Genomic DNA, 23,303 nt, shown 5'->3' with positions numbered 1-23,303 from the left:
AAAGATAGTTTCTACAAGGATTTCTATAATTGTTGCTATATCTGAGCCTTTAGGATCCTTAAAGACTGTATATAAGCTGTTTCATGAGATTAAGAAATAGCTTTTGGATTCTCAGCTCTGCTACTGTATGAGAAAGAAGACACCACAGAACAACTATTTTCCCATGCAGCCTTTTTTCCAAAATTAGGACACTTGTGTTTTTCAATCACCCTTCAAAATCTAAGTCTTGATATGATATTTCTATAAAATGAACACAGAAGTAGCAGCTAATAGAAGTATTTTTCTGCATGCTTTTTTGGGCATATTTATTCAGTGTCATAACAAATCTCATTATCAAGTAAGGATTTTCCTGAAATGAGCTTGTAAAGAAGGATGAGTTAGAAATCTGTAATATTCTTTATCTATAAATTATCAACACACGTGATATGAGCAGATATATTTTATAAAAAGTCAGAACTGAAAGTCCCTCCTACCACAGAAACCAAAGGGCATTCTGAATGTCCTTGCAGCATGCGACAGTCTATAGCAAAAACTGCCTACAGCATTTCTTCTTCACAAAGGCAGGACCTGCATCATGAGGTTTGGTCTTTTAACTGCCATTCACATATTCATGGACACGGATTATTGTCAGGTTGATGGAGAATCTTATCCTTACGCAAATATTGCAGAACTGCACATGTTAAATACTAGAAAATATTTCATGCATTTTGCCAAACGCCTTATAAACCTTAAGGAAAGAGAGAGAAGAAGCAAAGAGGCAGGAAGAAAACCAGATCTGGCGGTGAACCAAATGCATGTTCTTTTTGCTCACTACAGCCTCCATCCCAGTTTATCCTCCTCCCCCTTTGATTTTGTGATAGGTTGACTGAAAATTGTGCCGAAGTTTCTCCAAGAGACAGCAATCACTTGACTAAGTGGGCAGAAAATAATTCTCAGAATTGAGCAATTTCTCATGGCGCTTCTTTTTTCATCAGTCATCAATCCAGCAGTCCCAAAATCCAGAGCTGTTTTATAAACCCCTTAGCAGTCAGAACACATTTTTAACCATGGATTACTAATTGTTTGAGCTACCAAACACAGGAAATTTTAATATCATCAGAAGTTGACAGCACCGGAACAGAAAGCAAAATGTTTCAAAAAGAACTAGCAATTACAGAGCACCTACAAAGAATAGGGATATCCTGGTCTGAAGCTAGAGGAAAGTCCAACAAGTCAGAAAATGCAAAAGCAAAAACTGGGCAGCCCCTGTGTAACTGATGAATGATTTAAATTCAAAGAGCAAGCAAAGCCATGCAAGCTCAGCATGTCACAGCAGAGCTCCTCTGCAACTGATTATGAGCAGTAAGAAGTTATTTAAGAAATCTGCTAGCCGTGCTTCCTGATCAATTTGTGGAATTGTGTACTTAGGTCTCAAGCAATCCAGGAACACAGACAGCATAAGACAAATAAACGCCTTGCTGCAAACTACCCAATCACTCTGGAGCACAAACACTTAGCCCTACCTGGAGACACATCCTGGGGCCCTCACGCCAGGCACTTTTACTCATTCCTAAAAAATTCAGTGTACCATAATGGCAATTGGTAACAAGCAAGTGAAAAACTGGTTAAGAAACAGAAGTTGTCATACTGTGAATGTTCTGCCTAGCCAGCAAAGATGAGTTAATCTTTGCCCATAGAGGGTCAGAGAGTCAGGACCTTGTTCTCATAAAAAATAATTGCAAATCTCCCAGATTTCCTCAAGAACAGATACCTGCAATGACAGCCCTGAGATGAGCAATGCAGTCCCTCAGACTGTGTGTGCAGACCCACTGCCATGACCACAAAGTTGTCCACAAGGAGAACCAGACCCTTCCCCACTGGCATTGAGCAAGCACGCTTGTCAATCTCACTCTCTTCTCCAAATGCTGGAAACAACCTTATTCTCTGTGAAGGGGTCAGTACTACATCCCATACGCAATGGAAATATCAGGTCAGGACAGCAGGAGACAAGGATCAGACACAAAACCAGTGACGCATTTAAACTCAGGTGGAGTTCATTGGTGTACTGCTCATTGCAAGACGCATTCAGAGACCTCCCACAGCACTACTGGGGCACTATCAGGGAGGCTGTGGTCTCCAGAATTGAGCCAGATAACTGCTAACATCTTATGGTTGAGGGAAGGCATCTGTTGGCTGAAGAACCTGTAGAGTTCTGACACTAAGCTCAAATGAATCTCATCTTCACAACCATTTGATCCACAGAGAATAGTCCTCTAAGTATAGTGCTGGTGTAGAGTATAAACTTGTGTTTATAACAGCAGACTTTGTGCTCTTTTTTCTCTTCTTTACTGGTGGAAGAAGAAATGCAGGCACTGGGAAGAAATGCTTGCTTACTCCCACAACTTATGAAGAATATGCCTGCATGCTATGGACTAAATGAAAGTATTAAGAAACTTGTGCATCTAAACCCTACCAAAATATGTCAGAAGATATGCAGTCAAAAGGCTCCTTACACTTTCAATAGCATGAACATTCTTGGTCTTAAAAGACAAGAATTCTACTTAAGAATCCTTTACAGAATGCCCATGCTATACAAGGTGTTCATTTTCTAATAGGTTTATTCACACAACAGTGAATTAAGTGTCCCTTGCTATGATCCTGGAGAGCAGTAATGACAATATCAATATTCACACACTCTCAGATATATCTTATCTTGATTACTCTTTAGATTAAATGCTGTGCAGCTGCTAATAAGCCCCCCTTTGAGGAAAAGGGAAAGCAATGGATATTGTACTGACTCTATTCCATGGTAGAATTAAAAGCAAAAACCCAAAAGCAGGTGAATGCTTCAATGCTCACCAAACACCGTGCGTTAAAGTGTTAATGACATGAATATGTAGTAGCCTACAATGCTTCCCTTGTGCTGTGCTCTGAAGTCCAGCTCAGACTGAGTATGCTGATTTTTTTCTTAAGCAATTTCATTCTGGGTTTCTAGGTTGAGTACACACACATGCCATTTTTCTGAATAATAGTAAAGCATGTGTGTTGAGAAGTCACTCCATAGTTATAGTGATGGCAATGGATCAGAAAACCCCAAACAAACAAAACAAAGGAAGTTGCTAGAGAAAATTCTCAACAAATGTTGAAAAAACCCACAGATTACTAGAAATTCATTACTTCTCTGTCATTATTGCCTTCCATTTCTTCCTCTCACCCTGCTTCTTGCCCCTGAGCTTCCATCTTAATTTCCCTTTGTGCAATCCTGGACAGCCCTCTTGTACAACTTCTGCCCTTTCTGAGGCTAAAGCTTTCATCCAGGAATTAAAGGGATCCAATCCAATTTAATGCAACTTCCTTCTCTCCAGCTTCACTAATCTCTTTCCTTTTATCTTTATCCAATTCATAACACAATTACATTGTTTTGCATTAACTCCTCAGCCACAGCCTTGTTGCCCAGTGCTCTGCACCATCCCATTCAGGTGCTTTTCTACACATGGCTGCTTGTCTTTTGCCATCCCAGGTTCTTCCTGAATGTTTTGGCCCCCTCCAAGACACACAATTCCTAAACCAACCCACAAGGTCATTAGCTGATGCTTTAAGCTTTAGTTTGAGATCAAATGTTCTAACTGTGATACACATCTGTCCAAAGACAACTAGCAATGGATAGAACAGGGTTTGGAGGCAGTCAAAGCCTATTTAAACATAAAACAACTAAGATATAATAAAATGTTATTGATTGAGAGCACCTCTGTGTCACTGATCTGGGCTGCTCTCACAGCAGAGTGCACTTGGGTATCTGTTCACATGCCAGCAGAACCCACACCTTCACGCCTTCTGTGGCTTGTACCAGCCTCCCAAAAGCAGAAGTTAACAGTCTGTAGCTTTGAGATGCACTCTGGCAGAGGTAAGCTGGTTTTTATGGGATGCCAAACTTTTAGAGTCAAGATATTAACTACTAGGGTGAGCGCTGCGGCTGCACACACACAGTCCCAAAGGCAGCTCCTATGGAGCCGTGTTAGGTGAATGGAGCTGTGTTAGGTGAATGCAGCCGTGCTGCTGTCTGTGCTGCCAAGCTGACTCAGATCTCCGGGCAAGGAATGCACATCCTGTAATTAAGATGTAACTGTGCCCTGTGCAAGAGGCACAGAAGAGCAGTCCGGCTCCACTCAGCTTGGCCAGATTCCTCATTGGTGTTTTCTTCCCCCAAATCTCTGCCAGCTGCATCCTTCGGGGGAGGGAAAAAAGGGGAGGGGGGGGGGGGAAGCAAAACCACCAGAAGCTATGGAGAGGCAGACTGTATTCTCAGCAGTAAAGGAAAATTTCTTCATTGAGAGGAAAAGTTGTGGTTGTGCGCAGAGTTTCACACATACAGCTTCGGTTTAGTGAGAAGACTGCAGTGAAATGAATGTTTTTAACTCTTTCTATCCCACCAGATCTACTTTCTGCTGGGAGGAGTAGAACTGACACTGACTACTGACAACAAGACGTGGATGATCTAAAAAATTGTTAAGAGTTTGGTGAATTAAGTTTGAGACACCCATGAAAACAAAGCCATTAAACCAACCATTTGGTTCTCTGAGAATGTGACTCCTAACGGTTGGTCCAAATGCAGCACAGCCACCTCAGCCAGCAGTGCCACACATCACCAAGCAGGTGAATGCCTGTGAGTCTCCAAAGAGCTCTGACACGCCACTTTTTTTTTTAAACAAAGCATGCACCTTAGAAGTTATAAAAGCCTATTTTATTATAAAGTAAATACGGCCTTCGTATCTGAAGGATCTTTATATAGATTCAGTGACATTCAAAAGCAAATAGATATGCTATAAAGAGAACATTTATTATTTAACTACATTTATGCAAAGGAAAAAAAACGAAAGAAAAAAAAAAAGTTGTCAGTGCTTAAGGACATTAAGGACTACAAAACAAATCTGAGACCATTTGCCAGCTATCTGATGTCTGAAATTGACAGCAGCCCATTGGCACATGGCAGGCAGAGGCCTGCGGCTCACTTGGATCTCAGCAACCACCCCAAGTGCTCAGGTTTGTCACGCTCTCAGCGACAGCGCGCACAGCATCTTTTCCCGTTAGATATAACATTCACGTACCACCTCCAGCCCGACGCTGAGCCATCGGGACTAAAATCACTGTATTAGTATTAATAAAAGCCATAGCGATTGGACGCGCAGGCCGAATCCCCCCGTTAAGTTCTCGCCGCCGATCCCAGCCGCCCCCCTCGCAGTTCCGGCCGCCGCCCGCACAGCGCCCCGCGCCCCCCGGCCCGCGCCGCAGCCGTGCTGAGGAGCCTGCTGGGCTCTGCCCGCCTCGAGCCGCGGATGACGGACGGGGGATGGAAACCAGAGGTTTGGGGACCGTTTTAACCCGTTCGGGCGCCGCTGCGGTAAGGATGAGCGGTCCGCAGGAAAGCGCGCCCCGAGCAGCGCCCGGCGATGCGCGTTCTTCCCCGCCGACGGAACGCGCGTTGGGGGAACAGAGTGGTGCCGACCGGCCCTCCAGGCGCCTACCTGACTCCGCGCCGCTCCGCTCCGCACCCGCGTGCTCAGCGCCGGCTGCCGCACCCCGCCGCCGCCCTCTCCGGACACCAACCGCAGCGGCCTGATGCTCTCCCGCTCCGCGAAGCGGCTCTCGCCCCGCCGCCCCGCCGCCGGCCCGGCGCCTGCAGGGCAGGGGAGAGGCACCCGTCAGCACGAGGCCGCCGCGGGGACTCCGCGGCGGCCCTCGGCCCGCATCCCCCCGGCCCCGGCGCTCACCTGAGGCGGCGGGCAGGGCGCAGAGCGCCAGCGAGAGGAGGCAGGCGGCAGCCCGCATGGCGCTGCCCGCTCCGCGCCGCGTCTGCCGCCGCCCTGCGCCGCCGGCTCCGCGCCTGCACCGGAGCGGGCGGAGGGGTGGGGGGGGGTGGGGGGGGGGCTGCGGGGCCGCGGCTGCCGCGGGGCCGGAGCTGCCGAGCTCCGCCCCGCTCCGCGCCGAGCCCCCCGCGAGGATGGCGACAGCCGGCACGGCTCCCGCAGCCCGCTCGGCAGAGAGAAGTGCTGGGAAATGTAGGCGGCGGCGGGAGAGCGCGCGGGGGGAGCTCCGCGGCCGGGAGCCCCCGCCGGAGGCCGGCAGTGGAAGCCCCCCGCGTTACGCGCCCTCCGCGCCTCCTCTCTCCCTCATCGGCCGCTGCCACCAGCCCGGCTCAGCCCGCAGCTGCACCTCTCCAGAGCAAACCTTTCCCCCCCTCCGTGACCCTTTTTTTCTCCCTTCTTAAATTCCCGTTCCCTCCCCCGCTGTCTCCCCTGTCGGAGTTTAACAGGATTTCAGCACAGGGCCCCTAGCTTCACGTCGCACCTCTCTCCTGCGCCCCAGGGCAGCGCAGCGTCCCGCACCCGCTCTTCCCTCGGCTCTCGGCCCGCGCAGCGCTGAGGCACCCGCGGAACGTCAGCATCCCGGGCCCGACTGCTTACTGCCACAGCTCGTCGTGTTAAGGGGAGCAATTAGCGTGTGGAAGAAAGAAATCCACCTTCTCTGTTTTCCCCCTATAAACAAGCAGATACAGCAAGGGCCCACCAAACTGAAGATGGGAGCAAAGCATTTTCAGGGCAGGAAAGGCAGTGTCACCTCAACGTGTCCATTGGGTCCTCGCTGCTCAAACACCGCACAATGGACACACATTCCTCCTGCAAGGCACCTAGAGGAGTGAGGGTAAGGTAGGACAAGAAAATGAGAACTATTTGTAGAAATAAAAAGCAGTATTATAATACGTTTTCATCTTTTTTTCAGAAGTTACAAATCCTTACATCTGGGGCTGCAGCCAATCACTCTCTAGTTGCTTATAAGATCAGAACAGTCCTCACTGGTACCTATACAACAGCCCTGTAGGTGGTAGCTTTGTGAGGACTCACGACATGGGGTACGTATCACATATGCAGCTGGCATAGAATCACAGAATCATTAACGTCGAAAAAACCTCTAAGATTATCTAGCCCAACTGTCCACCTACCACCAATATTGCCTGTGTTCGTAAGTACATCTACACTTTCCCTAAACACCTCTAGGAACAGTGACTCCATCACATCTCTGGACATCCTGTTCCACTCTTTCTGAGAATGATTTCTTCTTGATAACCAACCTGAACCTCCCATCATAACCTAAGGCTGCTACTTCTTGTCCTGTCACTGCTACCTGGTAGAAGAGGCCAACCCCCACCTCACTACAACCTCCTTTAGGTCAATCTACAGAGCAATAAGGTCTCCCCTGAATGTAGGCACACAGATCCATGGAGCAGTCAGACTCCGTTTCTGGACTGCCATATCACATACATCATTTTTATCTTGGTATTACCTTTGTGCAGAGAACCACTGCAGATATACACAGGAGGTGCCCAGGGCAGCACCAGCAGTGCCCGGGGAGCTTTGGCCAGGCTGGGGGTTGAGTTAAAGCCCATGCAGTCCCAAACCCTGCCCTGGGCTGGTGCCACCCACTAGATGAGGCTGCCATGGCCCCATCCAACACAGCCTTGAACACCTCCCAGGGATGAGGCCCACACAGCTTCTCTGGGTAAAACCATTGTTTATTGATCTTTTTTCAGTAACTCCCTAGGAATTGGGAAATCAGGCAGAGAACACTGCTGATTACCTCTTCCTATCACACTGGGATCTCCCTGGGCTTGCACAGCTTGCACATCCACCTTCACACTGCAAGCTCACGCTGGACGCATACACTTGTCCTCTCAGCACAGAAACGGCCATCTGCAAACCAAAGCGAACTTTCCAGCTGTCACTGCCTTGCCAGTTAACATTGCATAGAATTCTATTACAGTGAAAACTCAGGCTAATGTTTTAAAACAAGCAGTAATAGCTCTACCCCTATGTTGCAATGTCTTCCCCGTTTGCCAAACACAAGGAGCACATTCGATGGGACTCTAAACCACAGCTGAAGAATGAGACTTGAAAAACGTACACCAAACTTCAAAGGATCATGGAGGAAAAAAAAAGCAAAAAAAGTAATTTATGAGTAGAAATTCAGCTTCTGGTTTGCCATAGATAATCCAAAGACTACTTGTGAGCCACAATTAATTCTATGCCATAACTTAATAATTAAATTAAATATTAAATTAAATAAATTAAATAAATTAAAGTGTTATTACCGCAGCAAATAAGAATGATACATGACTAAACAGCCCTGCTGACACCAAGTTTGTAATTTATTTGGTGTGTTTTTGAAAATTACCTCCCAGTAGTAAAGCTTAAGCTTTGCTGTAATGACTGCAGTAAGAATTAATGACTTTGCAATCATGACTTAAATTGCTTAAAGTTTTGAGGAAACTAACTTCCAAAGTACTCTATCAGCAATTTGAGATACAAAAAACCCTACAGAAATTGCTTTGTATTTTTAGAATTCTGATAAAATCTAAATTTCTGGCTTTGAGGAATACACAATGAAGCATTATCCAACGGTGTATGAACAGATACGATGGAAAAACAACATGGACTCCAACTAGAGAACATTACAGCTGCATAATGCTACGAAAAGTTTAACATTCCCCCTCCCACAGACAACTTTTGTCTTCTGAAATTAAGAGATTGCAACTGAAATCTAAGGCACACTTTAACCAGCCACTCCCAGTGAAGGATACTGAAGGGTTCTAAGGAAGACGGTGGCAGATACCACGGTCAGGATTGCTCAGAATGGTGAACAGACAGGAGCACAACAAAGTGACACTTAGGTGATGTAGGGAAAGTAAGCTTCCGTTCTCCCAGCATGATTTGCAACTTAAAGGACTTCTAGAAAATGAAGACCAGTTTACCAGTCACCTGGCTGTCACTTTGTTCCAAGCACTCTGCAGTTTTGTCAAGCAAGAGATGTTACTCCTCAAAGATCCTGCTGCTACCTTTGGAAGCACAGTAACAAGATGGAATGCAGACCTGCAAAAGAATGGCCTTCAAGTAGGGCTGCCTTCTGCAAATTCTGCTGCACTGCAGCCAGAAGTTTCATCAGCACAGCGGAAGAACAGCAAGAACTTGGGGGAGATGCCTTTGTCATGCATGGTCAAGAGCAGCAAGATGCCTCATCAACTGTTAGGGCAGGCAGAAAGCCCCACACCTGGTTTAAGATGTTAAAGTAGTACTGAAGGAAAATCTGTGGTTATTTTGAACAGAAAAAACAACAAAGTAATACCAAGAAAATCAGGAAGAAACAGAATCGTTACAGCATGTTTCTGAGCATCTTTTAAGGAGGTGGCCTTCTAAAGGCTTGCCTGGGAGTATAAAACTCAAAAATTGCTGCAGAATGCTACATAGGTGTACAGTTTTAGTTGTTAATCCCTACATCATTAACTATATGCACGTGCAGATGCAAGCACACACAGATGCAATCTAGGTCCTTGGGAACTCTGTCCTCTCAGCCACACAACAGATTTACCAGAAGAGAAACATTTCTGTTCCAAATAAATGCATAGCAGGGAGAAAAGTCATAGGCTGTGGTTGGACATCCACTGCAGAGACACCAAACCAGACCTAGTGTACACATAACCAAAGTAAAACAACGTACCTCTTCCAGTGCCTAATTTCTAGAAGAGTCATCACTTGTTTTCATGTTAATTTTTAGCCCAAGTTTGCCATCTGCAGCTACTGTTTCTATTTTAAGACTTCAATTAAAGATTTTTCTCTGTCCTACAGCAATGAAGCAAAAAAGTGGATACGAACAGATCAGTTGCAACACGTCCTTATGCTGAAACCAGTACATTGTATGCATGGGTTTTCAGTAACTCTGCAATTGTACACGCCTTCTATTTTAGCATATCAAAGATTATCCTAACAATCTCTGCTAAAATAGTGCTATGAAGACAAAACAGTGAAGGTTACTGGGCCACAAGGCCACCACTTAAGCAAGAGCACTTTCCTAATGTAAAAATTCAGGGGGTTTGCATCAGTCAGACTTTCAAATGAAGCAGCATCTATTCTACGCCAACGTTAAAGCTTTCACTTCTTTGCAACAGTAAAGATGTGTACTTTGCAAAAATTTTTATTCCTGCACTCTGTACGTAGGCGTACACTGCAGACAGCATGGGAATATTGTATTGAGTTTCTGTAATCATCACAAAAAAAGAGAAGCAATTAGAATACCAAAAATTGTTTTTGCATGGAATATAGAAGCTACCAATAGCAGCCTATCAGATTCACTGACAAGCACAACAAATAATCCAAAAATGAAATCATTAGAAATTTGTTTAGCTATTAAGAAGGAATTCAAACCATTATTATATGTGCAATTACTACAAAGATTTACTTCCAGATAAAGTGTATTTCTAATGCTAAACCTTTATTCTAGCAACTTAACTGTATTTGTGGCAATTTGACATTTCAGAATCCCTGCCGCACATCCTGTAAATACACGTTTTTCTACAGACTTGGAAGTCAGGACAAACATTCTAATAACTAGCTGCCCCTTTTCAGTTCAAGTGGTATTAATACTTTTTAAATTTGGGAGGAAAATACTTGGAAAGACAAACATATGGGAAATTACACACAACAGCACTCCTCCCTGCACACCAAGAATCTTTACCTACCCCTCACTGCAAACATCATATACCAAAAGGGCAAACTACTGTAAATAACCATAGAACACAGTTTAATCATAAGAACGCTAACAGACTGACAGTGTTAAATGGGTAGGAGACTAATTATTTGTTTATACTTACATGCAAAAAATAATGCGTAATTTCTGCTAGTTTAGCTCTAAGCTTGTAACACCTTGAGGCACCTACATTTATTAATGAAGTTTCACAATTACTCCCATTCTAATTCAATACTCATGCCTTGCACTGATTTGCAAACATGGCTCCTGAAAGAAATCAGCTTTGGTAAAGATTCAGAATATTAAAAAAGTTCTCCCAGTTCCCACTCATGTCTTTCATTCTGCCTCCAATCAGGCTTGTCAGATAGGCTGGCTACTCAGAAAGCAAAATCAAACCAAGGGCCCAAGCTGTTCAGAAACCTCTTGGCTTGTTTTGAGGTTTACTGCTTTTTTTTTTTTTTTTTTTTTTTAAAAAGTCATCCATCTACTGCTTTCCATTGGCTAAATACACACTACATCTAGTTTTAGTCTACGAATAAATTACAGGAGAGCAGCTGAAGAACACAGCACATGCTTTTCTGATGTTATTTCTTTGTGACAGCATAAACTCCCTATCTAAAACAACAGCAGCAGAAGAGATTTTGGGAAAGCAAGGGACTTCCCCCCCCCCTTTTCTTTTTGCTGCATTCCCTTGTAAAGTAGTAATAGAACAAACCTCCACAAATCATCAGGGGCCCGTAAGTAATGGACTGTCTTATTTACAGTGAACCATCCAATAATTTATAATGTGGTTATTTAGAATGTAATGTGTTCAGTGTGCCCAGTCAATGATTTTAGAAAAATACACCATCCAAAAGCAGCTACATAATGCTCACTGATTTTGGCTAGCAATTAATATAACCCAAAATCCAGTGGTCACCTTTACTAACTGTAATAAAGCAGCCGCTTTTAAGAAAAAGAAAACTCTTACCAAGTTTTTATTCACATATACACATATAAAAGTTCTTGCATTAAAAACCACCTTGAAAATTAATTCATCTGTACATAACAAAAGAATTAGTATTTCCATGAATAAAATCTTAAATCTGCAAATTTATTTGAATAGCATTGTATTAAATAAAGCAGCATTAAAATCCAACAAACGGGGATGAGGATGAAGAGGAAAATAACGAACTAACAACATTTGTGTTCAGCCCTTCCCATACATCTTCTGTGCCAGTCGAATCTTGATGATCAGTGTAAACCGAAAAGCCTCTAAATTCAGATTTTATTTCACTTGTCTGAAACAATTCCAGTAGGGCCTGCACTGGTGAGCTGCAATCCCTTTTCTCTCTGGGAACAGACAGTCCATCTGCATACTTCACACATAACTCTATATTCTGTTTCCGGTTTTCTCTTCTATTTCTTCCTAAGCAAAGCTTTACTTTCCTGTGCAGCTTTCCAGATGGCGAACAGTGTGCAGCGTTAGCAGCCAATTCATTAAGTTCTTTGTTTATAGCAGACTCAGATACCTCAGCCTCCAGAACTACATTGTGCTGCATCTGTTGATGATTATCACATAAATCACGATGTTTCTCGACAAACGTAGGATTGGCATCTGTTTTTTTCAAACATTTTGCGGGTAGAACTACTGCAGGATTTAACTTTCGTTTAGGCTGTGCTAAGTTTTTGTCTTTTTCACTAAAATCTGTAACTTGAGTATGAGAACATAAAGTACACACACCTTCCTGAAAATGCTGTAAGTTCTTTTTACTTACTTCTGGTTCAAGTATTTCTTTACTGAATGGTTCATAATCTTGACACGAGTTCTCCATATATGATTTACCATCTTTCTGAGGAAGTGGTTGTATGAAATTTGGTGACATTACAGACTGTCCTAGGTTTGTGGCACAGAAGCAATTAGTTCTTGTGTTTCCACCATTATTTCTGAATTTACTTTTTACTTCTGGAGGTTGAGACAGATGACAGTAAAGAATTGAACACAGAGATGCAGAAACAGGGGTAGGCACCAACACTGAATTTGGTTGTACTTCTGCAGGCTGACAATCCAGTTTGAGTGCCTGCATTGTAGTATCTTTCCACGAGTAAGTTTTCAATGAAATGCGTTGCTTTTTCAGTCGTTCTTTCAGCTCATCTGGTCGTGTTATCTTCCCAATAATAGGAGAAAAATATCCTGTACTACATTTTATCCTACAATTAAATTGGTCAGGATGATTAACAATCAAACAGTTGAAAGAAAGTAACATAACTTATTATGTAAACATCTAGAAAAGCAACTAAACTGACAAAGCAATTTTTTCAAAGGAAAGTAAGGATAGAAACATTATTTCTGCAGGAACGTAGTACTTTGTATTTGAATTCAACCTTTTACTGTTGATTTCTACAGCTCATGAATACAGGTAAGCAGTCTAGTATTTCAGTAAGTCTCAGTCACGATGCTACTGAGAACAAAAATTAATGAATATAATGCAATGACAAATACTGTGAATATTCTATTGCATATAGACACACGCTTAGCACAATTCTGTCTTTTCCCCTCAAGATAATATTATAGATTGCTTTTCTGAAGGTTACAGACAGATGGAACAACTCCTGGAAAGTCTCTCTAGCCTCACATTCCTGTGATACCATACATACCATTTCTTCATTTTCATTTCTGAAACTACTGGATTGCAAGTTCCAGTGATGTTTATCAGACTCAAAAACATGAACTTGTTCCTTATTAAGTTCAGAATTTCATAATTAAAGTATCTTTATATTTAATCTCTTAACTCACATATATTTGAAAATGAAGGACATGCAACTTACCTTTTCATGTTTTTTTCATCATCCCTGTATTCAACAAACTCATAAACAAACTTGGAGATTATATCATCAACAACTTGATACTGTGCGCTTTGTGCAAAGTTCTGGTGCTGTTCACTTTTAAGATGCTGGAATTAAAAGATGATCATGAAATAAAAGTAATGCTACAAATATGAATATACAAATCAATACTCTGATATGGAGCAATAAGTACATATTGATAATTTATTGTTGCTAGAATAGAATAGCTCCGTTTTGAAGGGACTCGCAAAGATCACTGAGTCCAACTGTCAGATTACTTCAAGGCTAACCCAAAGTTTAAAAAATATATCATTAAGAGCATTATCCAAATGCCACTTAAACACAGATAGACATGAGGCATCAAGCACCTCCCTGAGAAGCCTGTTCAAGTGTCCAATTGCACTTTTTGTTAAAAAATAAAAAATGTTATTTTTTTTTCCCCCCTAATGTCCACTCTGAACACTCCCCATGACACCTTTGAGCCACTGCTACACATTCTATCACTAGATACCCGGGAGAGAGGTGCTCATCCTTTTTCTACCTCTCATCTCCAGGAAGCTGAAGACAGTAATAAGGTCATTCCTCAACCTCCTTTTCTCCAAGCTTCACAAACTTAGCATCCTCCTCATTGCATCTAGCCCCTTTTAACCAGCTTTGTTGCCCCTCTTTGGGTCTTAATAGCCTTTTTAAACTGTGGGGCCTAGAACTGCACAAAGTTTTCCAGGTGAGGCCACGTTAATATTAAATATGAGAATAATCACTTCTTTTGATGTCTAGCTATGCTGTGTTTAATGCACCCCTAAGAGCAGTTTGCTCTCTCTGCTGCTGGGGCACACTGAGCCAACTGCCAACCAGCACCTCACCTGCCAGCCAGGTGCAGTCCTATTCACTACAATTCTTTGAGCCTGTTCTTCACCCGGTGCAATGCACACTCATTTGTCTCATAACTGGACAAAACATTCAAAAAAAATTAGGAAGAACAGCATAAGCAGTCTTGCTAATATCCAGAAAAACTACATTCAACACATTCCCTTCATCCACTAAAATAGGTGATCTTACAATCAGTTTCTCTAAGAGCCATTAATGCTTTCAGCCACCATACCCAGAAGCCGCAAAGAATTGAAACAGACAAAGAAAAACTTGTTGCTATTTAGAAAATACACTCAGACCTTTTAAATTAAAAAAAAAAAATAAAACAGCAAATAGAAATCATTGCCGATTCCACTGTTTTAAGACTGCTTGAAAACAATATATTTCATGTTTCACACATACAGTTTGTAGATCTTCATATTTCTTCCCACAGCATTCACAATATCCTCTCCTTTTTTTGTCCTTCTGATGAAGCTGAACAGGAGTTTTGCAGTCCTTGTCACTGTTCATATCTTTTCTGTTAGCAGAACCAAAATACATTAATGATTGTTACCTACAGAGTTCTATACATGCCTCCTACAAAACGTTCATTTGCATTCACATCATTTAAGAAAAAGAACATTTTCATTTCTGCTCAGACTACTTAAACCACCCTAGTAAATGCTTAGGAAAAATAGAATAGAAATTGATGCACTCAAAAAAAAAAATCAATAAATAGATTACTGCAACAAAACGGGCATACCCAATGGAACTATACAAGAGAATAAAACATTCAGATTCATACAGATTTCCTACTATCACTGACTCAGATTAAGCAATGTTGAACTTATAAAACAAATCTCACTTGTCAAATCAAAGGATTTGTTGAAATTTCTTTGCATAGTTGATAAAAAGAAGTTTGATAAAATCAAAACTAGGGAAAAAGAAGTCTTCTAGCATCTCATCTTCTGTCAATATTTTTGATGCAGAAAGACGTTTGGTATAATAGATGACCTTTCGTTCTTTGATAAAAGGTAAAGAATAGTCCTACTTCTTGGTTACATGCAGCTTTTGAACATGTTGATCAAGTATGATTCAGTCTTCTTTTTCAAGGTACAAGTTAAGTGGAAATACAAGGAAATGAACCGTAAGTTCTTCCAGAAGATTAAACCACAAAGAGGTTTTCAGTATCTGTTCCATGACCTTCAGAGTCCTCATTTGGACAGAGCTACTGCTTGTTGCAATTCACTACTAAGCTACCCTACAGTAAAGCAAAATCATCAGTTCCTATTTTCATTTTACTTTGAGAGAATAGTGCCACCTCCCTGTCTAGACCACAAAAAAAAAAATCATACTGTCAGACTCCACCAAGGATCTGCATAGATGTTTTATACAAAGACCAATCAAGCATTTGTTCAGATTCCAGAGTCCACTTTTAATACTGTAGTAACCTTTTCACCTCTTCCCTTAGAAATGTAAAAATCACTAAGAACCACTAAGGCTTGTGCAAACCACAAGATAAAAGAGACAGAATTTATTATCTGAAGTGTGAATGATTGCAATCTTTCTGCATGTAAAGCAAGTAAAATTGACATCATCTTCAACATACTACTCTTTCAGATAAAGATAAAACAAGCAAGCATTCTCACCTTTGCCTTCTTAAAAAAAGAAAAAAGAAATTATAGTCACCACCTTTACTTGCTGGCTATGAAATAAGTAAAACTCCACCTAAACATCTCTGGCATGTGCCAGATTAATGAGAAATATTAATTTGAATCCAATTCCTGAAATTTCAAACAACGCGTCATATTTCTTAATCTATACATATGAAAAGACTATTGTACTCTTCCTTTTAGAAAGGGGTTTAAACAGAACAGGCTATCTTATGGCCCCTTTGAAGAGACAGCATCAGAAATACCCTCCTTATTGAAAGATTACTGCACTACTATGTTGCTATGTTCATTTATCATTGTAACATCACCTGAAAACCTCCAGAAGTCTAACAATAGTTTAGACTGGACAAAATCCGGACAACGCAGAAGTTATTCATAGAGAAAACACGTGTCAAACCTAAATAAGTTTTAGATCCAAAGGACAGAGCAGCAGCAAAAGTTACCAGACACAGAAAGTTTCAAGTAAATCAAAGCTGCTTTTCACCTAAATATTTTAGTCTCTGCTATGAATCAATTCTTGAAGTCAAACATTTATAGTCTCCATGTATGCAAGAAAAAAAGAAGTTAAGGACACCAAATTCCCCCAATAAAAGAAAAAAAAAAAATAAATCAATATTTGAAAGTCGTTTCAAATCATAAAATTGATTTATTAGATGTTTTAACTGCAACTGGAATACTCAGAGCCTGAATGTCAACCTGTATCACATAAACACTTGCTGAAAGAAACTGCAGTAAGTATCCATTTTTCATCTCTGAAGCAATGAAGCAACATTTGCAATGTCTAATTTCTATAAATTTCATTGTGCACGTAAGGCAGATGTGCTCCTTAGCAATGATGATTTTGAACTATAACTGAATATCGCTTTTAACAATTAAGTGCCTTCTTTTCAGCTTTTATTGACAAACATCACAGGAAGTCTTAAGAAATTTACTGCCTATAAAATACTTACTGGATGGCATCCAAGACGTGGACAAAGAAGAAACCAGTGGTAGAAAGGAAAAAAATATCTTATGCTGACCCACAATGATAGGAGAAAGCTGCATTTTTGGATGTATGCATCCGTGTGTCCAAAAAAAGGACTAAAGACAGGATAAAGAGGGTACAGAAAGACAGACAGCAACAGTTACAGCATAGCAAATGCAACAGTCAAGATGTGGAAATTAGTATTAAGTATCACAGAAATAAAAAGCAGAAGAATTCTTTTAGAAAACAATTACTTTACAATTATTTTAGAGGATCTCTCTGTCCTCTGTGTATACATCAATAATGAGTACTCAACAAACCTTTGCTTAGACTGAGTTTGTTTTTGACCAGGAGGATGCTTCTTATCCACCTCAAATGGACTACACGGTTTTGGAACACAGTAGTTCAGAGCTGGAAAACTCGGTAACTGCAGATAAAATGGTCGGTAGGAGCTGCATTAAGACAAAACAGGTGCATTAGAAGCATCCAAACAATCAAACAGTTTATATTACAAACTATAAATAGGTTAAAAGGTCTTTGATAACAAGCTTCTCTTTCACATGTAGAGTACAAAAAATGCTAAGCAGATAAATAACCTAGGAAAAGTAATTCCTTCCTTCCTCGATACCTCCTCAAAATAAAAAGTTAGCCTTGAGTTTTCAGAGCTGTCAATCACACTCCATAGCTATGTGCCTGGCTGTAATGCAGTAGGCTGTGGAGATCTGCACAACCAATACAATTAGCAATTTGGATGAAAGTAGATCCATGCTCCTGAGAAATAGCAGTTCCTATCAAATGTATTTTTTTTTTTTTCATTTTATCAATTTTCCCTGTTTGAAAGGCTTCCAATTTATCATTGAAAATATTTTAAAAACTGAACATTAAGTTTTCATGGAAGTAGTTTTCCTGCACAGAAACATACACAGAAAGATAACAGAACAAGTACACCAGCACTTGCATGTATTAAAAGTGTTTGAAAAAGGTAATGACAAAGTTCACATAACCATTTAGCTGCAATGTTCAGAGTCCAATATAAAATTCACACATTCATATATTTTGTGCTTGAAAACGCATTTGTCCCACTCTCCCCACTACTCTCATATCTATCACACCTACTCTTACCAGCTCACAGTATAAGACTAGATTCAAACTTCTCACTCATATTGTTATAATTCATTTTTCTCCCAACTTCAGGCAACCTCTTTCCTTATTGAGGAGTTACACAACCAGATCCGATCAGTTACAAGCTCAGAAAAATGCAAAAATTGTGAAGTCTGGAAGTATCAGAACTTATGCTACGACAGTAATGAAGTTAGATTAACAGTTGTGTTGGTTATTTTTTAAGTAATAAATCACTGAACTGTAAATTTAGCCTGATTTCAAGGAATGTTTTATGGTATAATGACTTTTCTTACAGTCTCCCAAGATGAACATAAGAGTTAGAACTACTAATATTTAATATAGAAAGCTTTAACTACATCTAAGAAAAAACAGGCAACATGTCAAGATTTAAAGTTTCAAGGCTTCCTCCTTTCAATTCGTCTGGCTCAAAGAACAAAATAAACGAGACGAATCCCCCTGCCTGATCTACAAATTGCTACACATTAACTTTTCATGACTACTACCCAACCCAAACATTTCCAACCATACTAATACCTCTTTCACTTCATCCAAAGGCTAAACACAGATACCTACCCAGGCCACACAGAGATGGAAATGTCTGGCTTTAAAGTCAGCAAGCCCATCAAGACATACAACATGTTCTGAATTTCTCAGTTTGAAAACTACATTGAAAGCACACAGAACACTCACCGACTTCTATCTTCTACCTTCACAAATGGGTTTTTCAGCCTACCTGCTCACAGGAGGAAAAAAGGACATTAAAAGAGAAATACTTTGCTTCATTTAGCAAATTTATAAGTTCTTGGGCAGATAGGCATTATTTTAGAACTCATTATGTACATGCTTTGACAAACTCCTTCTTTCTTAGGCTTACAAGTTAGAAGACAGTTTTATACTTGATCTGTTTCTAACCATTCAGAAAGTTCAGCAAAACCTCTACACATATTGAAATACTTACTTTTTGACTTTTGAGTGGTAACTTGTTTTCCCTGTTGAAAAATAAAGGAGGAAAAGTATAATATTCACAGAAATTTTATTTCACATTCTATCTTAAGACTTGATTTTAACTCATGAGAGTCTCCCTATGACAATCGTAACTTGTGATACACAGCTGTGATAAATTTTTGTAGAAATCAAGCTCACCAGGAAATAAATACAGTCCTGTTTCCTAAAGCAGCTCTTATTTATAGACTATAGACTTATTTATAGACTATAGCAAAAACAAATGATGTCATTGAGGCTATGATCTTAAAATTAATTCATTAAACATACTAGTCAGTGAAAAACAGAACAGGAGCAAGACTTGATTAAAATAAAATCTGTATGCATCACAGTAGGCCATATTTAATATGCCTACCTTTTTTCATTTAATCAAATTAACTTTCACAAATGGCAAAAACCCACTTACCACATCTTTAAAAGAACTGCCTGTGCTTTTGGTTAGGTAGAGCTCTTTCTTCTTTTGTTCAATATAATGCTTAACATCTGGCAAAGAGAAAATTATATTTATATTTCAGCTGAATTTATTTTTTGCATGTTTGAAGTTATTTATCATTTTTAATAATTTGAACTCAAAAAAGTTTAAAGAAATCAGTGTTATTAGTACAAGTTATGCTTCACCAAACAAAGATATTTACCATCAATATGAAGTACTTTCACTCCCCAACTCAAAGCATTGGACAGCATGCTACCAGAGGGGATTAATTCCTGTTAGAAAAAAAGAAATAAAAAGAAATTCTCATCTTGAGCAGTAGGTCAAATAAAATGTAATAAATAAAAATATACTACATCTTATAATACAAACTATCTTATGAAAGCTGAGATCCAACTGTAAACTGTTTATGTACTTCCTGCCAAAATACTACAACTATCTTCAACTGACTTCTCCATCTCCACGTCACAACACTTCACTATCAAAGGATTACAGTTAACGTTTCACAAAGCCAAGAGCATTCTCTACTGTCATATTTTATAGTATCTAATACTTGAAGGCAATACATTTGTACATTTACTTCAATTTCACAAGCACTTCTCAAATGCTAGCTACAATTACAATCTTGATAAAATATTGATTATAAGACCATAAGGCTTTCAGTTCTTCAGAAAGTACCCAGAAAACACAATCTGACATGCGCTTTGCTTAGAACCATCCCCCAATTTCTGCCTGAACAACCCATGAGACACCTCTGTCTTAGACCACCATCATTCTTACTAGTGCTTGTTTTCCAAATTCCTCAAGTACAAACGTATGGGTTACCCAGCTTACCTGCTCTCTGATTGCTTTTTCAGCTAAGGATTTTCCTCTGCTCAAACGTACCTATATTAGAACAGAAATACATTCATAGCAAGTTAGATTTCATTTCAGAAAGTAAAAGGTAAGGCAAATTAAAAAACTGTTACTAGCAAAAGTCTGCAATAGTCTCCTTTTGTTTATTTCATAGTTATTTTTCATGAATTTTCATTTTTCATACAAGGTTGGGGTTCATACATTCTGAGAGGGAAAAAAGAAAAAGTAGTTTTCAATCAAAGCAGGTCACTGAATGGCTGAAGCAATGTCAAGTGCTGGATCAAGACAGATGGTGCGAATGAGCAGCCTGTGGGATACACCAAAAGATGAGGTTTCCTCAACTGAACTTGTGCTAAATTTAGCTACCAGCCATGAATGTAACTACAGCCTCAGCCGTAATTCTCTCTGCCTGTTCTACCATCAGTAGCTCCTTTTGTACTATATTCTGTACATTTGTAATGAACATGCCTTCACCTATCCAGGTTATGGTCAAGAAGAGCTGACCTCAGCCACTCGGTACAACGAAGACCAACACACAGACTGTCCCACACCTATGTTTCTAAATAAGTGTCAAGCTAGGATAGAGAGGGTATTAAACTTGCCAATGAAACAGACTTCAGGTAAATCTGCAGAAACTCAGAAACTAACTGCTGAAATTAACACAGTCATCTAAGAATTTAAAAAAAAAAAAAAAAAAAACCCTGATAACACAGTGTTCAACTGTATTATTTCACTGAACTACCGAAGACTACTTCTGGGGTATTTGCATTAACAACGTTAGAAAACAAGACAGGAGATAAATTCTGATAGTGCACTTCCCAGACTGTACTTGTTTTGCAGGATTATTATTAGAGAAACTTACTGCATCTGCTGCCTTAAATGAACTTCCATCCTGTCGATCTTTTCGCTTGCTGGGATGAGATGTATCATTTCCTCCATTACATACAGACTCTGGGCTAGGAACTGGAGATATCTGACTAAGAGTTGGTGCAAATTTTGCCTCCTTTTTACTGGACACCAGATAGCTGATATCTTTGCTAAGAAAACTCTCCACTCTCTAAATAAAAAGAAATAAAGCAAATTATTACTTCAGGACAACAGATTAATAATTCCCTTCTTGCTTTTGTGCGCACTGAAGAAGAGAGACAAAACTTCCAAACAAATCTATTATACTCACAAAACAGAATTCTCAGGAAGATATTTAAAAAATATATATATATATTTTTTTTTTATTATATATATAAAAATGACAACTGAACTGCAGTAAGATCTTACCAGTCAAAAGCTTTATAGTTTCACTTCTGATTTTCTAACGCAAAGCAAAGTTGGTTTTTTTTTTATTGGTTTTGATTATTACCATTTCTTGATGTATTGAGCTGTAATACTTTGTGCACTGAGAAATTACAGAATAATTCAAAGGAAACCACATTTTATGTAATCTAACAGAAGTTACGAAGCGTTCAGCTAAATTTAGCTCACAGATACATAAGCAAACACAATTCACAGTTTACAAGAAGATATAACAATGAATTTCAGAACCACAGAAAAATGAAATTATTGTGAAATGATAGTTATGCCATTTCACACCTACAGTGTTCATAACGCTTCTCAGAAGCATAGAAGCTTGAATAGAGTAATACGTTTTGTTTTAGTGAGTATGAAAATGCTGTATTTCCCCCATCAGAATTTATGATTTCAATACAAATACTTAATTTTCATTAACATGCTCTGTGCAGAAAGCATTTACTGAAATGCCTTATTGAGGTCAAACGGTAAAGCTGAAAGTGTAAAAACCTGACTATGAAAGTAGTACACAACTTTAACCACCAAAATTTCTTGCTGGCTTTGAGTATCTCCAGAGGAAACCTCGAGCACCTCTCCGGGCAGCCTGTTCCAGTACTGGAGCTGATCATCTCAGTGGACTGCTGACATTACAGAGCATTTCAATTTCCTGCTGCTGCTCCTTACCACACCAAGCCCTATCAGCCATTTTTGTGATAATGATACCAGAATGGGCCGAAGTATTGCTCTTAAAAATGTGGCTTTCACAGCTGTTTGCTCACAGTAGAAGGATCAAAACATTAAGGTTAAAATCCAGAATGGAAGTGGAATTAGCTTTGCAAATCTTTTTGTTTAAAGAGCCCCAAAGTACCTTTTAAAGAATAAATGCCTTTAAAAAAAAAGAGAAAAAAGAAAGCCAGCAAGAAGTCAATGAGGGGTTGTTGGGTTTTGTTTGTTTGCTTTTGAAATCTCAAGTCACTTTGGTCCTGTTTCCTAAGTCTGCTCCTCTATTTAGCTCACATTTCAACCATGATATTGAGGAGTTGATGTTCTGCTGCAATCTCTCAAAACCTTTTGTTCCTCTCTACATCCTTTTGGGCCCATCAACCACACAAAAGCTCTTTCTTCAGCTCTTTCTCCACAACCTGCCCTGGATGCCAAGAGGGGTGCATATCTCCTCCCTCTGCTAGGTGATAATATTCCAGCTCAGCCTTTATAAGCCTCAGCCTGTACTTACTTGAGGGGAAAAAAAAAAAAAGTCAAATCACTCTCCCATTACACTTTCAGTTAAGTAGCCTCTAAACATAAAATGTATTAGAAAATTTGGGAAATTATCTTATATATGATTCGATTAAATGCATACAAACTCTATCAAATCATTCAAGCAAAAGACAATCTTAACAAATAACCCATACCGAGCTAAAAGAATATGAGACTTTCCATAAATATACGCAAAACACTTCCTCTAACCTCTTTGGGGTTCATCATTCTCATGGCACTTGGATAAAAACCTAAGTAAATGAAACATCAGCTGAAAACAAACCTCTATGATAAAAACTTCTGCTACAGATAGCAAAACAGCTACTAGTAAAAACAAACAAAAACCCCACGAAAACAACTTCTTGATAAGCTGGTTATCTATACTAAACATTAAAATAACATTAAAAAAATAAAACTCCTTCACATCTAAAATAAATGTAACATTAAAACGCAGAAGCACAGTACATGGAATAGCCATCCCAGATGCAGA

At 39.9% G+C, this 23,303-nt stretch overlaps 2 protein-coding genes across 12 annotated transcripts in view; both read right to left on the bottom strand.

Moving 5' to 3' along the window:
- The window catches only part of ADAM22 (ADAM metallopeptidase domain 22), a 125,726-nt gene extending 119,814 nt beyond the window's left edge, over positions 1–5,912 (bottom strand). For 4 of the 8 annotated variants that reach the window (XM_085227378.1, XM_085227371.1, XM_085227372.1 and 1 more), the window contains exons 1-2: positions 5,748–5,912; positions 5,502–5,653 (exon numbers count right to left, since the gene is read on the bottom strand). In XM_085227378.1, coding sequence (XP_085083504.1) covers positions 5,502–5,653; positions 5,748–5,805 — 210 coding nt within the window. In that variant the 5' untranslated portion in view covers positions 5,806–5,912. The remainder of the gene's footprint in view (positions 1–5,501; positions 5,654–5,747) is intronic. The other 4 variants (XM_085227374.1, XM_085227375.1, XM_085227376.1 and 1 more) reach the window with 2 other exon arrangements.
- A 5,585-nt stretch (positions 5,913–11,497) lies between these two features.
- DBF4 (DBF4-CDC7 kinase regulatory subunit) overlaps positions 11,498–23,303 on the bottom strand; it is a 14,867-nt gene continuing 3,061 nt past the window's right edge. For all 4 annotated transcript variants that reach the window (XM_085227367.1, XM_085227366.1, XM_085227364.1 and 1 more), the window contains exons 3-12: positions 21,135–21,329; positions 20,252–20,302; positions 19,623–19,692; positions 19,394–19,470; positions 18,944–18,974; positions 18,676–18,718; positions 17,184–17,315; positions 14,650–14,764; positions 13,360–13,484; positions 11,498–12,741 (exon numbers count right to left, since the gene is read on the bottom strand). In XM_085227367.1, coding sequence (XP_085083493.1) covers positions 11,679–12,741; positions 13,360–13,484; positions 14,650–14,764; positions 17,184–17,315; positions 18,676–18,718; positions 18,944–18,974; positions 19,394–19,470; positions 19,623–19,692; positions 20,252–20,302; positions 21,135–21,329 — 1,902 coding nt within the window. In that variant the 3' untranslated portion in view covers positions 11,498–11,678. The remainder of the gene's footprint in view (positions 12,742–13,359; positions 13,485–14,649; positions 14,765–17,183; positions 17,316–18,675; positions 18,719–18,943; positions 18,975–19,393; positions 19,471–19,622; positions 19,693–20,251; positions 20,303–21,134; positions 21,330–23,303) is intronic.

The sequence above is a fragment of the Meleagris gallopavo genome, chromosome 6 (genome assembly GCF_905368555.1).
Source record: "Meleagris gallopavo chromosome 6, MGAL_WU_HG_1.1, whole genome shotgun sequence".
Taxonomy (NCBI): domain Eukaryota; kingdom Metazoa; phylum Chordata; class Aves; order Galliformes; family Phasianidae; genus Meleagris; species Meleagris gallopavo.
The sequence above is the reverse complement of the archived record's forward strand: the minus strand, read 5'-3'. Positions and strand labels throughout refer to the sequence as shown.